The sequence below is a fragment of the Parasteatoda tepidariorum genome, chromosome 10 (assembly GCF_043381705.1).
Source record: "Parasteatoda tepidariorum isolate YZ-2023 chromosome 10, CAS_Ptep_4.0, whole genome shotgun sequence".
NCBI classification, from domain to species: domain Eukaryota; kingdom Metazoa; phylum Arthropoda; class Arachnida; order Araneae; family Theridiidae; genus Parasteatoda; species Parasteatoda tepidariorum.
Genome location: NC_092213.1, coordinates 41,609,906 through 41,623,707, shown reverse-complemented (window position 1 = coordinate 41,623,707; position 13,802 = coordinate 41,609,906). Strand labels below are relative to the sequence as shown.

Sequence of the window (13,802 nt, the reverse complement as noted above, 5' to 3'; positions counted from 1 at the left end):
ATTTGAAAAAGGGGCAAATAACTGATACTCTTTATAATTATACGTAATTTTAATTTCACTTTCTGTTAATCGTATTATAAAAACATGGAAGACCATTAAATATTTATTCCAGTTTAATTTTATTACAGGTAAAAGTCAGATGAAATTTTAGTGTTTACTTATACAACACTATTTAATAAATAAAAATATTTTCACAGTAAAATTTATGAGCACTAAATGAAAAAACCCAATTTTCCCCGGGTTTTTTCAAATAAAACCCAATTTTCCCCGGGTTTTTTCAATAAAACCCAGGCGGGTTGGGTTTTTTCAAAAATCCCCGGGTTTTTTCAAACCCTGAAACAATTAGTCTGACAGGAAAACATTTCTGAAACTCAAAATTTTCAGAATTTGAAATTTATTCTTAATTTGAAAGTGATAGTTAGGAAACAAATATAAGTTTTCTATAGTCTTCAACTCATTCAAAAACATTAATTTGAAAAAAAAAAGTATGCATAGAGCATATAAATTATGTGTGGGACACAAAATATAAATTTCAAACGGGAAAAAAAAAAAAACTAATAGCAATGAAAAAATAATTTAGCATTTCTCTTCTAGAAGAGAAACAGTTTCAGGTTTAAGTGAACAAGCTTTATTAAAAACATCTGCTATAGAATTGGTATACACAACAAAACAGAAAAAATGGATATAACTTCAGGACCCAACTTAGGCTTATTGGGGCCCCGGGCAAAAACTAATTTGGGGACCCCCTCTACTTTACTAATGAATTACCGAACTTCATTATAGATTACAAGAAAATTGAATGGAACCTAAAATAGCTATAAAATCCCCCTAATGGTCAGGCAAAATATCGTTCTGTTCCATTTAAGATTTTTTGACAATTCTATGTCCATCATGCAGAATGCAGTTTTCTGATTGTTGACTTTGTCATCTATCTGCAAAAAATTCATATACTTGCTGACATTAGGGCAGAATTCAGCTAAAGTTTCGCAATTATAATGGCTCAATTAAGCAAATCAGAAGCCTGCATTTTTGTAAACATATCGCATTTTGCAATATGTAAAAATTTAAGCTTTTAATGGGCCAAATTTGTCCAATGTAATTGCGAAAATTTAGCTGAATTCCGCACTAGAAAGCCATGGATTTATGAAATATAGATTGAGTTCATACAGTAGATTGAACTGCTACTATTGAAGTAGCTAAATAAAATTGATTGATTTTACACTGCAGTGATAATTTGTTTAAAATTAAGTTCATTAAAGAAATAAAGTTAACTTTCTATTCGGCGAGTCTAGTCAGGTTCTGTATAACTTGGCTAAGTATGTAGATAGATTATCTGCAAGATTTTTTTCATAATTTTGAACTTCACGCTGCCATCAATAATTCTCTCCAATTTATTTTTATGAATTCCTACACAGGGGATAATTCCGTATTCTTTAAATCTTCCCTGTATAAATGTGGTGGTGTGAGTTTGAACCAGTGGTTTTAGAAAATACAAATTAAAATTTAATTATCGCCCCTAACAAGATTTCTTGTAGTTCCGAAAATCGATTTCAAACGAAACTTTAGTGCTTGCATTTAATTAAATCATTAAATAAATACAGAAGTGCAAAGCAAAACTTTACCAAAATTCAAAAAATAATAATTTAATTAACTCAGAACAAATATTTTCTATCCTCACTAAGGCACAGATAAAACTTTTGTTTACACTTTCACAAGGCCGGTTTTGTCCATAATCGTTTGCTTAATTAAAGATTCTCCGCTTTCATGAAATGCCATTATTATGTTTGCCCAAATAATAATGATAATTTTTTACGAGATAAATTTATTGAAAGTAATGCATCAGTATAAATTATTATCAGCTAAAAATTATTCTATATATATCTATATATATATTAAATATTTTTCAAATTATAAAAGTAAATATGGCAACTATTTAGATATGCTAAACTTAAAATTTTATCGTCTGCTAAACTTATCAATTTTAAAGAATACAATTTTGAAAACAAATATACAAATGGATATCGCTCCGAAAGATTCAGTAGATTTACGAGGCAAGGAAAAGTTGTTGGTTTTAAAGTCTTCCTGGCTTTTCATTTTAAATTATTGTTTTGAGATTTGGATAAAGTTTATTTATGCTTTTCTAAGAATGTAACTTTACATTATTTTCATACGCCTCCTTTATAAATGTATATTTACTTATACGTTATTATATTCTATTCACGATCTGATTTGATTACTGCGTGAGTAGACCGGCCATTGCCCTGTGGTCAACTAATGGCAGTTCTCTAAATATTTTCATTAAGATCTTCAATTCGAACATTTAAATCTTCGATTTAGTTTATATTACTTAATTTTGACTTATATTTACAGAATTGGGGAGATTTCCGTATCGTGATCTGTGTCAGAATAATCGCCAAGTCTTGGCAACTTTCAGGCAGCGTCCCGCGAGTAATAGTTACCCCCTAGCAAATATGTACTTACACTTTGTTTACATTTACAATTTTAAAATCTATTTGGCACCTTGGCGATAGCAGTTGGTGCGACAGATTAGGATACGAAAATACTCAACGTAACCTAGCCTTGATTTTGTTATTTCTATTTTTATTAAGCTTGGGAAATTGTATATTATAGGTTTAAGAGTTTCATTTGATAACAAGGATGCACTAAAGGATTTTGCAATAAAAGATCCCTTAAAGTTATTTGACCACTGGTTTAACATTGCTCGTAATACAGATAGCATTATAGAGCCTAATGCTATGGCAATAGCAACTGCGACAAAGTAAGTAGCATTTTATTTTCTAAGAAGTTTAGAATTGATTTCAATTATGGGAAAATTTATGTACCGTGATCTGCTGCAAAATAATACCCAAATCTTGGTTGTTGTTGTTGTTACTTTACGTCGCACTAGAGCTGCACAATGGGCTATTGGCGACGGTCTGGGAAACATCCCGGAGGATGATCCGAAGACATGCCATCACAATTTTGATCCTCTGCGGAGGGGATGGCACCCCCGCTTCGGTAGCCCGACGACCTGCGCGCGAAGTCGAGCACTTTACGGTAGCACAGTTTAACGAGGACCAATACCGCACACCCTCGGTCCCTACGCAGACTGATCCAAGTGGTGACCCACCCGCACACTGATCGCAGCCAGTGATGCTTGACTTCGGTGATCTGTTGGGAACTGTGTCTTAACGATCAGTCCACTGCGGGACGCCAAATCTTGGCAACTTCAGGTCAGTGGCCCGTAAAAAACCACGAAAAATATTACAGAGGAAACCAACTCAAATGGTATAACTCGTAGCCACTTTCAGGCAAATCTCTGCAGGTTCTTTCTTTTTTTTTAAATTGCAAGTTTAAAATCCATTTGGCAATTGTAAACAGATCACAAGACAGAAATATCCCCTAAATACTTAAAAATATTTACAAAGATACTATAGAAATAAGACTATCTTCGAGAAAGTCAGTCATTGTTGATGCATTTCTTTTTTCAAATTATAATTTTTATAATTCAAATTATAATTTTCAAATTGTAATTTTGATATGTTCTATATAATTTTTTAGTTAAAAGTACAAAATAAACAAAACTGCAAGGATTTTTCATATTTTTATGCAATCTTTTTTTTTCGTTTCAAAAATCGGAAATTATTATTATTGATAATTTTTTTTTGAGGAAGTGCCCTGCCCTTTTATATTCCTAGGGAGAACTCTGATTATGTATATTTTAGTTAGACAATAATTCAGTAGGCGTGAATGTATTTTATTTCAAAAATGTAAGCTTTAATAAAGATTTAATTATATTTTCTCTTTCAATTTAAATAACAAGTTTTTTTTAAACTTTTTAACTGTCAAATGCTGATTTATTTTAAGGGATTTGTCATTCTTGTAGAAGCCCGGTGGCCGAGTGGTAGCGCTTCGAGCTCCCGTGCCACAGGTCTTGGATTCGATCCTCGGGCCGGGCAAGGAAGGTTGACTCAGCCTTTCATCCTTTCAGTGGGTCGATAAATGAGTACCAAGCAAGCTTGGGAACTAAACACTGGGGGTTCCGTGTTTGGCTGTCTACCTGACTGGAACATCTGCTCCTGCACCCCAGAACCCAAGGTCAAGAAAACTGAGATGGGCACAGTAGGCTTTTGCCCTCTATGGGCTGTTGTGCCACTGAGTTTAGTTTTTCATTCTTGTAGACTTTAGATGCAATAGACAAACTTTATGAACAAGTAATGCTATTGTAACATTTGCATTTTCGATGTGTTGCTGAAATTAATACTCCATTAGTACTTGAAAAGAGTCAGAACCAAAATGTTCTAACATTGTCATTTCAAGAATATTAAAATAGAGAAGTTTGAATGAATTGCAATAAATTTTTACAATGAAGTTGTCTTAGCTCAATTTATTGTTTAAAAAATATTCAAATTTTTTTTAATAGAAAATATAAGATTAATAAATTTTATGCATAAAATACTTTACTAATTTATATATTTATGCTTTTATTTAAGGAGTGGGAAACCTTCAGTGCGCTACCTTCTTTTAAAAAGTTATGGCGAAGATGGATTCTCCTTCTGTTCCAATTATGAGAGCAGGAAGGGAAAAGAAATTGTATGTTAATCAAGTTCTTTTTTTTTTGTGTGTGTGTATTAAGAAGGTTTTTTTCTTCAGTTTCAAATGGATTCTTGAATTAGTTTAATAATAATTATAGTGGTCAATTTTATAAATTAAGAAATTTTTTTAAAAAAATAAATATAAATTTTGCATTTAGAAAGTTTTCAATGAACACTATAAATCAAGAACAATGAAAAAGAGTCAAGTTAAAGTGAAAAATCTTATTATTCTAAATATTTTCAATCTTTTCATAACTTTATCTGCTGTCAAGAATTTAGCTAATAATATCACTTTTATATTCAATTAAGATGTAATAACATTAAATTCAACAGTTTAGTTATTTTTTGAGAACCAATTACTATTGAAGTAGCTAAANTTTACTAATTTATATATTTATGCTTTTATTTAAGGAGTGGAAAACCTTCAGTGCGCTACCTTCTTTTAAAAAGTTATGGCGAAGATGGATTCTCCTTCTTTTCCAATTATGAGAGCAGGAAGGGAAAAGAAATTGTATGTTAATCAAGTTCTTTTTTTTGTGTGTGTGTATTAAGAAGTTTTGTTTCTTCAGTTTCAAATGGATTTATGAATTAGTTTAATACTAATTATAGTGGTCAATTTTATAAATTAAGACATTTTTTTTTTAAAAATAAATATAAATTTTGCATTTAGAAAGTTTCCAATGAACACTATAAATCGGGAACAGAGAAAAAGTTTTAAGTTAAAGTAAAAAAGCTTATTATTCTAAATATTTTCAGTCTTTTCATAACTTTATCTTCTTTCAAGAATTTAGCTAATAATATCACTTTTATATTCAATTAAGATGTAATAGTAACATTAAATTCAACAGTTTAGTTAGTTTTTGAGAACCAATTTAATTTAATTGGAGTTTCGTACAATTTATATTTCTCCTTCTAAAGCTTTTAAATTTTCTTCAAAAATATGTTTTATTTGTTATTTTAAATTTAAAAAAAAATTATATTAGTCAGTTAAATTAGTTGTATTATACTCGTGAAAAATAATTTTATTAACTATTTTAAAAAAAAAGTCTGAGTAAAATAATAACTTTAGACAGTCATTCTAATGTGAAATCACTCAAATAATATATTTTCATAAGTACATTGTATTGGTCTGTATTGCAGTATCCTTTGTTAAGGGCTAGTTACATTCAAAAACATTTACATACTAATGATTATCATTTTGAAAATCAGTACTTTTAGTAATTGATCATATAAATTAATTATGAATTTCATTATAGTAATCTTGTTAGTGTAAGTGATGTAAGTAGCATCTAAAATTTCAAAAAGTGATGATCAACTTGTAGCTTTGTCAATTAAAGGAAGTTAAAACTGGCGAACTTTTTAAATTTCATTCTTTTAGTTTATTATAAAAAAGGAATACTCAAAATGCATTTATTATGTTTCCTCCGGGATGATCGTAATATATATATTAGTATTAACGAATGAATTGTAAAATTTAATGTTAATGAAATAAAATGATAGGTTTTTAAGTGCATGTTTTATCATTGACATTATAATAAAGATTTTAATTAAATAATTATTATATTGTGATAAGATATTTACTATCATTTAATGTAATTCACATCAAAACATCAATAAATCAAACAGTTAAAATTTAAATAATGAATTTCTTTTTGGTAGCATTTTATTAAGCTAAACCATATCATGTATGGTTTAATTTAATGCATTATTGATAAGTTACAAGAGTATGAATAATATATCTAGCTATAAATGTAATTAAAGACTATTTTATGGATGAAATTTTTTTGTTTTCAAACAAAGGTTAAAGGTACCAAAATTAGCACTATCTATGAAAATGGGTAATGAAATAACTAAATACAGTTAAAAATATGCTTGATGTTTTTATTCAATTGTTTTTTTATTTTTTATTTATTAAGTCTTGCATAAAATGTACTAATTTATTTCTTCAATAATTATACATAAAAAATTATGAAGGGAATATAACACAAATTCATTTGCTTTAACTTTTAGATTCTAAGTTTTATTAAATTGATTCTTTTTGTTTAAATTAGGCTGAAAATCCTCAAGTAGCACTTTTATTCTATTGGAATACGTTGTGTCGTCAAGTAAGAATAACTTTTTTTTTATCAAAAATTATTATGAAGTTGTTTATCAGGTGATACTAGGCTTAAGTTGGTTTATTAGTTTAGTCATCTAAATTTTTTGTTTAGCTTTATTTTTCCTTTTCAGAGTTTAGAACTTTCGCTTATATTATATAGAAAATTAAATATTGCATGTATAATATTTATAGATTAGAATTGAAGGAACTGTAGTTAAACTTAGCGAAAAAGAATCTGAGGATTATTTTCACCAACGTCCTCGAAGTAGTCAACTTTCTGCTTTAGCCAGTCGCCAGAGTGAAGTTATTGAATCAAAAGATGTAGGTAAAATAGATTACANGTTAAACTTAGCGAAAAAGAATCTGAGGATTATTTTCACCAACGTCCTCGAAGTAGTCAACTTTCTGCTTTAGCCAGTCAACAGAGTGAAGTTATTGAATCAAAAGATGTAGGTAAAATAGATTACATAATTTGGCTTTTGTTAACAGCAAATTAAAAAATATATATTTATCACTGTTTGAATTGTTAAAAATTTTCACTTTAATTTAAATTTTCCCTGTCTTTATCTTGTACTATGATTCTCAACTGGTGGTCTATATAGAAATCACCAGTGGTCTGTAGGAAGACCATCATAATTAAAAAAAATATGTTTTTATTACTAAAACATAGCTTTAAACTGGAATAAATTAAACTAAAATAGGATATATTTTTGTTGCATAGTTACTTTCAAATTAGGAATCATGAACAAGTGCTATATTTTTTATAGAATAAGGTCAGTAAAAAATGTGCCAATAAATTATTTTGCATAAATACTGGGAAGTAATGCACAGTATATTTTACCTTATTTTCTCAATATATGTTTAGCTTTGTAGTTACTATATATTTTTTATTGAAAGATTTTATATTTTTGCAGCATTTATATTTTTGAAACTAAAAAGGAAAAGATTGAATTGATATTGGGTATTTGATCAACAGTGAAATTTAAATATATTTTCATAAATTTGCATTCCTATTAATTTTTTATATTGGATAGCATTGATTATGGTGCAATTTAATTGTGATGCATTTTTTGTTTAGGTTGTGGAAAGAAAAAAAGAAGAATTGGAAAATAAATATCCTGAAGGTACTTCTAAACTTCCTAAACCTGATTACTGGTATGCATGAAGGATATATTTATTTCAGACAAAATTTTAGTTTTACCTACTGAGTTTTATTTTTTAAATTTAAAAAAAGTAGGATATATTTAAATTCTAAAAAGTTTCATTATTCCCAAGAATTTTTTAAAGCTAAGATATAGAGCTTATGGGGTTGCTAAAATATTTTTTTCCAAAACCTATGCAGACATTAATTAAACTGAAAATAATAGTAAAACACTCCTAAACCAGCCAAATCAAGGTCAAGGTCATGAACTTTAGGGCTCCATAATTTCCTGACCATTTACAAGATGGTAAAAATATTATCAGCCATTGCACACCAAGTCACCTTTACTACCCATACATGCTGGTTCTGATTGATTTAAACTAAGTGGGCTTCAAGCTACCGCAAGGAATGGAATCCAAGTTTTTTACAATGACAGTACATTTCCTTAATTAGTGTGCCATCGTATCTTACTGAAAAAATATAATCATTAAATTTGAGATATTTAACAATTTCCCATTAAATATTTAAATGCATAAAAGTGAAGATGTTTTTCAAGTTTTTATTTTCGATTTAGGCCTTATCTATCTCTTTCTGACTGTGGCTAAACAATACTTTTTTTAAAATTTAACTTTCTGAAATAGGATTGTGAAATTAAATTGCAGAATCAACTACTACTATAGTGAAATCAAAATTATTTAATGACATTATAAATGATTAATTAATAATTATTTGGCATCAAATAATCATTTGATGCCTAATTGAATGTAATATTAATGAGTTATTAATAAAAAAATTTGCGTTAAATTTTCTTTAGTCTTTAATGAGTATTTTAAAATTAATAAAAGTTAACTGATGGAAATGGAAAAGTAAATTAAACATAAAGAGAGGGAGGAAATATTTATAATTATATTTAAAGTGAACTTCATGAGCTGCAAACGAGATAATTAAAATAATATGAATCAAAACCTCTTATAATATACATATAAATTTAAATCCATTTGGCAAAACCCCCAGAAATTATCTTTTTTTTTAAATTTTTTTTTTTATTATTAGAAATTCAATATATTGTTTATAAGATCTTAATAATAAAGTGAGAGCAAAATATTTCCCATTATAAGTATAGTCAATGTAATTTTTCACAATGTGAGAAATGATTATTGTTCTGCCTCATTGGATTATAAATCTTAACCGTCACTGAATATTGACTTTTAAATCCTTCAAAGTATTTCTCATATTGTATTAGTGGAGAAATACGTAATTTCAACAATGAGTAAGAACTTACAGCTATTGTTATATTTATAGTTCTGAAACAATGTTAATCAAATAGATCCATTTTTGATAACTCATATAATTTTATATTCAAGTCACAAAGTTTGCTAAGTCACATAGTTTGAAATAAGTGATAAATATTTTTTTTGTAAACTTACGTTTTTTAATGATACCAACTGCCTTTGGCAACCAGCTTTATCACCTTTCAAATTTATCTTGTACAACATATAAACTTTAATGATCACTAAGCCGAATGCTCAGCAATTAATATATTTAAATATTCTAATTCTTCTATCCCTCCTCCAATACTAACACCTTAACTAGTTTTAAAGAATATATTAACAAAATTTTTTCACCATCCATTTGTTGCCTGGGGCTTTTCTCGCTTGGAAGTACTTTGATTTTAATGTTAACTATTTTTAAAAGATGTCTTTATTAAACTGCAGTAATAGTTTTAGATCTATGCTGCAGCTCTTAAATCATTAAAACCACTATAAGTGTAAGTTTAGGATATTTCAGTATAGTAGTAGAAAAAGTATTAAAATTGTTTCCATCTCTGTCATGATTAAAGAAAGCAAATTCATCCCATTGCTTCGTTACTTGTTTTATTACTTCTTTACCAAACCATAGCTTGAGTATTATTCAAGCTATGATTCAAAATAATACTATGTGTATGCTATTATTGATATAATACTATGTATGCTAATAATTTGATATTATACTCTATATATGCTCATATAATACTGTATGCATGCTATTGCTTGAAAAAGGCAAGCTCCATCCCCAATGATTAGCGTGACAGTATGTGGCACCATAGCACCACAGAAAAAAAATTTCTACTTTCATTTTAGAAAGGTTCAAAAATAAATCTAAATTACTTTGTGACTAAGGTTTTTATTTCTATAAAAATGTAAAATTATTTTGAATTAATACTTACCAAATAACTAACTATACAATACAACCTAAATTATTACTTTAGACAATCTAACAAAATGAATAATTATTATATTAATAGATAAATAATGAATAAGATAAATAAATAAAGAATAGATATAGAATAGTCCAATATATAAAGAAATATCTAAGTTAATGTGCCACAGAAGAGAAATATATGTATAGTTACTAATATCACATTACTATAGAACAATAATATAACTATTTCTATAGGACAATTTAAGAATAATTTTTATTAAATGGTATTTTTTTCTAAAAGAAAAGGTTGGACTGAACTAATTGAAATTTTAAAATAATTCAAATTAAACAAATCTTTATCATACTATTACTATATTTAATAAAAGTAACTTAGTTCGTAGCATATACAAAAAGATATACGTACTCATTTATTTTTATTAAAAAATATTAAGAAAATCATTGCACTTATGGACCAAAAGTTACAAGCTGTTTTTAAGAATTATGGCTTTATAGATAATTTGATAGTGTAATTTTGTCATTAATTAACTTAGCATACTCTGCAATATTTAGTTTATAAAACCATTATGAACGAGTTAATTATAAACATTTTCAGCACATCAGAATGTGTTGCCCTTTGCTATTTTTAGCTCCGTGAATCAGATCATAATTAATTATGAAATTTTATGATAGTCAATTTTGAAAAATTTTAGGTTTTTTACTTTTAATTTGGATGCAGCATTCTAAAGCAAACACAGTTTGAAATAGTGTCATATTCTAGGAATTTTTTGTAATGAAGAATTATTTTTTAATTATTATGAAAAAGAAGATAAAATTCTTTCATATATGTGTGTCTATATTTCATATATATATCTCATATATATATAATGTCTGTCAGAAATGAAATTTAAGTATCTTATTGGTATTTTTCTTTGAAGTGAAATGTTATAAAACAGATTTTTTATAGGGGTGGCTACAAAGTGATACCCGAATCATTCGAATTTTGGTGTGGAAGAAACGATCGGTTTCATGATAGAATGCGCTTTAGGAAACTGTCTGATAAGGAAAAAGCTGATGAAAAGTTAATCCATACTGGGGAAAATGGATGGATATATGAATATTTGTCTCCCTAATTCCTAGCTTGTTATGTTTTGTACATGTTTTATATTTTGATACAATTTATAATTGCAATTATAATTATTTCTATGATGTATATTTACACTTCAATTTTTTAAATTTTTTTTATATATTTAGGCAGCTTAAAACTTGCTGTTTCATTTAAGAGTTTTAAAAAAATAATTGTCTCTGTTTTGACTCTTTATCCTATTTTTAATTTTATGAACTGAAAGTTTATCATTTTCTATTGTTAAAATTTAAAGGCTTGAAGCAATATAATAAGTCACATTTTCAAATCTTATTAAAGAGCTTTTTTCATTAAAGAAAAAAACACGAGTTCTATGTTTAATTTAGAAAAAAATTCTAAATTGAAGATTACAAAACATACATTTATTATAATTAGTTGATTTTAATACGGCAATAATTTTAATAATTTTATAATTAAATGTTAATTTGTTACACTTTTTAATTTCCATTTTCTGGCTGATTCCATCTTCTATATCTGATATGGGCAGGGTTCTCAAACTAATTTGGGTCAGGGGTTCTTTGAAAATAGATTTCCAAAATTTCTCAAATGAAAATTAATTTTTTTAAACCTTTAGCACAGGAAAATGTTTATCAATATGTTGTTATTCAGACTACCAACCATATTAGTGCAGATGATATCTGTTATTATTCACTGTTTTATTTAATGCATATTTCTACTTAATGATATATTTGTCCACTATTTTTACCCGTTTTGAAAACTAGCAATTTTAGGTTATTTTATTAAATAATGAATATTTAATAAATAAATTGCTAATTTCGAAATTAATCCTTGGGTTGGTAATAAAAATTTGAAACTAATTTTAATTATATGGTGATTTTTTCATATAATATATTATAAAAGAGCAATTTTTAAATATTTTTTTTTTAGTGCAAACTGAAGAAAACACAGTGTAAGGATCGCTACAGTTTGTATTGGTTGTCGAAAGGATTAAACAATAATTAATTCAAACTTGCAAGAAAAAAATTTGCTTTTGAAAAATCAGGTGAATTTTTAGAGCAGCATATTCCTGGGTGTTGAAGAGAGAAAGTGTCTTGGGCTATGCTGCACAGAATGCGGTTGCTCAATGAATTTTCGGCTACGAGTTTTATTGAAATCGTAATACAATTTGTTGGTATGGTTCATTTATCAATTTAAATGTTTTTCTTTATAATGAAATTTCATTATGATTTATCATAAATTATTCAATTGCCAACACAATCACTCTGACAACAAGAACCAAATAATCTGAGCATGAATAATCAAAAATATTCTGTAATTATTAATGGTGTTAAGGATTTTATCAAATATTTTCTCAAGTTTTAAGTGTTGTTAAACTTTTATTTTCGCAAACAAATTTGTTTATGAATTTTTTTTCTGGTGTATAATTTAATGTAAAGAAAGTACTAATAGTGTATGTTTCTTTATTCATAATTGAACTTTATATTTAATTTAGATTTTTGCAAACTTAAAACGCATTTTTTATCATTTGTGCACTGAAAGGATTACATTTACTTTCTGCCAGAATGATTTCGTACAATTAGAATTTGCGAATGGAATAATTACATCATATTTGGTGAATGCATTCATATTTTTTACCATAATTTATATCCCTACTGTGGTGGTGTTCTTCCTAAGAAGGAAAAAAAAGTGCTAAATTTTGATATAAATTGTGCAATAAATTTAATGCTCTTAATTAGTTTACATAAATTACTGCTTATCATTGTCTGTATCAAGCATTTTTGTTCTATCTGCTTTAGAATTAAGAAAGTACTTCTTGTTTCTATAAGTATAATAAAGTATACTTGCTTAAAATTAAAGTACAAAATGCTTCAATTAAGACTGTCATAATTAAGAAATGATTTAGTTGTTGTTGGAACCAATAACTTAAACTAAGATTTATATTTTGTTATCATTCTAAGTATTAGTTTTCAATAAATTTTCATTTTAAATAATTGTTTGTTTCAACTATTCCTTTCTATTCCAAAATTCATATGAATGAAGATCAAATCAGACTGAAATCAAATGGAGTTCTTTTTTCTGGTGAAAATCGATAACTTTGTGAATATAACCTTATTTCAAAAGATTTATTTATGCTTTAGAACTTTTTACGAATTGAATACGAGTAAATAACAATCCAAATTGAAATCAAATGTAATTCATTTTCTTTTTAAAAATACATCACATTGGGAGCATAACCGTATTTCAAAATTTTTAATAAGATTTATTTAAACTTTGCAAAAATTTTTTACGAATTGCATACGAAGAAAGAGCAATCCAAATCCTATTGCAATTTACTTTCTAATTTGAATACATTGCTTCCATCAAAAAATTTTTTTCAAATAAAAAAGATATTTAAAAATCAGTTGAAAAGGGGAAAATATAAAAGGGTTTTACTGAAATATGAAAACACTTCAAAAAATCCATTTTAAGGTGGCCCCAGGCCATGGCGTAATGGGTAATCCGGCACTGGCTATGAAGTTGAACATTGGGTAATCATTAACTGAAAATTGGGTCGGCTGTTCAAGGACGGTCATAAAATAAAATACTTTAATATGAAAGAGCACCTGAATTTGATCTATTTTGACTCAATAATGCTTAAGCAATAAAAGTAGAAACAGTTTAAACTATTTCTATAGGACAATTTAA

At 27.2% G+C, this 13,802-nt stretch overlaps 1 protein-coding gene across 3 annotated transcripts; it reads left to right on the top strand.

Moving 5' to 3' along the window:
• The first annotated feature begins 1,911 nt into the window (after positions 1-1,911).
• Positions 1,912-13,108, top strand: LOC107437709 (pyridoxine/pyridoxamine 5'-phosphate oxidase). 3 transcript variants are annotated; one of them, XM_043046012.2, is made up of 7 exons: positions 1,912-2,051; positions 2,632-2,779; positions 5,007-5,106; positions 6,647-6,700; positions 6,886-7,014; positions 7,772-7,848; positions 10,980-13,108. In XM_043046012.2, exons 1-7 carry the CDS (start codon positions 1,940-1,942, stop codon positions 11,143-11,145), a joined length of 786 nt encoding a protein of 261 aa, XP_042901946.1. In that variant the 5' UTR covers positions 1,912-1,939; the 3' UTR covers positions 11,146-13,108. The 3 variants fall into 3 exon arrangements, with proteins under 3 accessions (XP_042901946.1, XP_042901955.1, XP_071042495.1); XM_043046021.2 differs by lacking the exon at positions 5,007-5,106 and adding an exon at positions 4,494-4,593; XM_071186394.1 differs by lacking the exons at positions 2,632-2,779; positions 5,007-5,106 and adding an exon at positions 4,494-4,593 and having other exon boundaries at positions 1,944-2,148.
• The last annotated feature ends 694 nt before the right edge of the window (positions 13,109-13,802 follow it).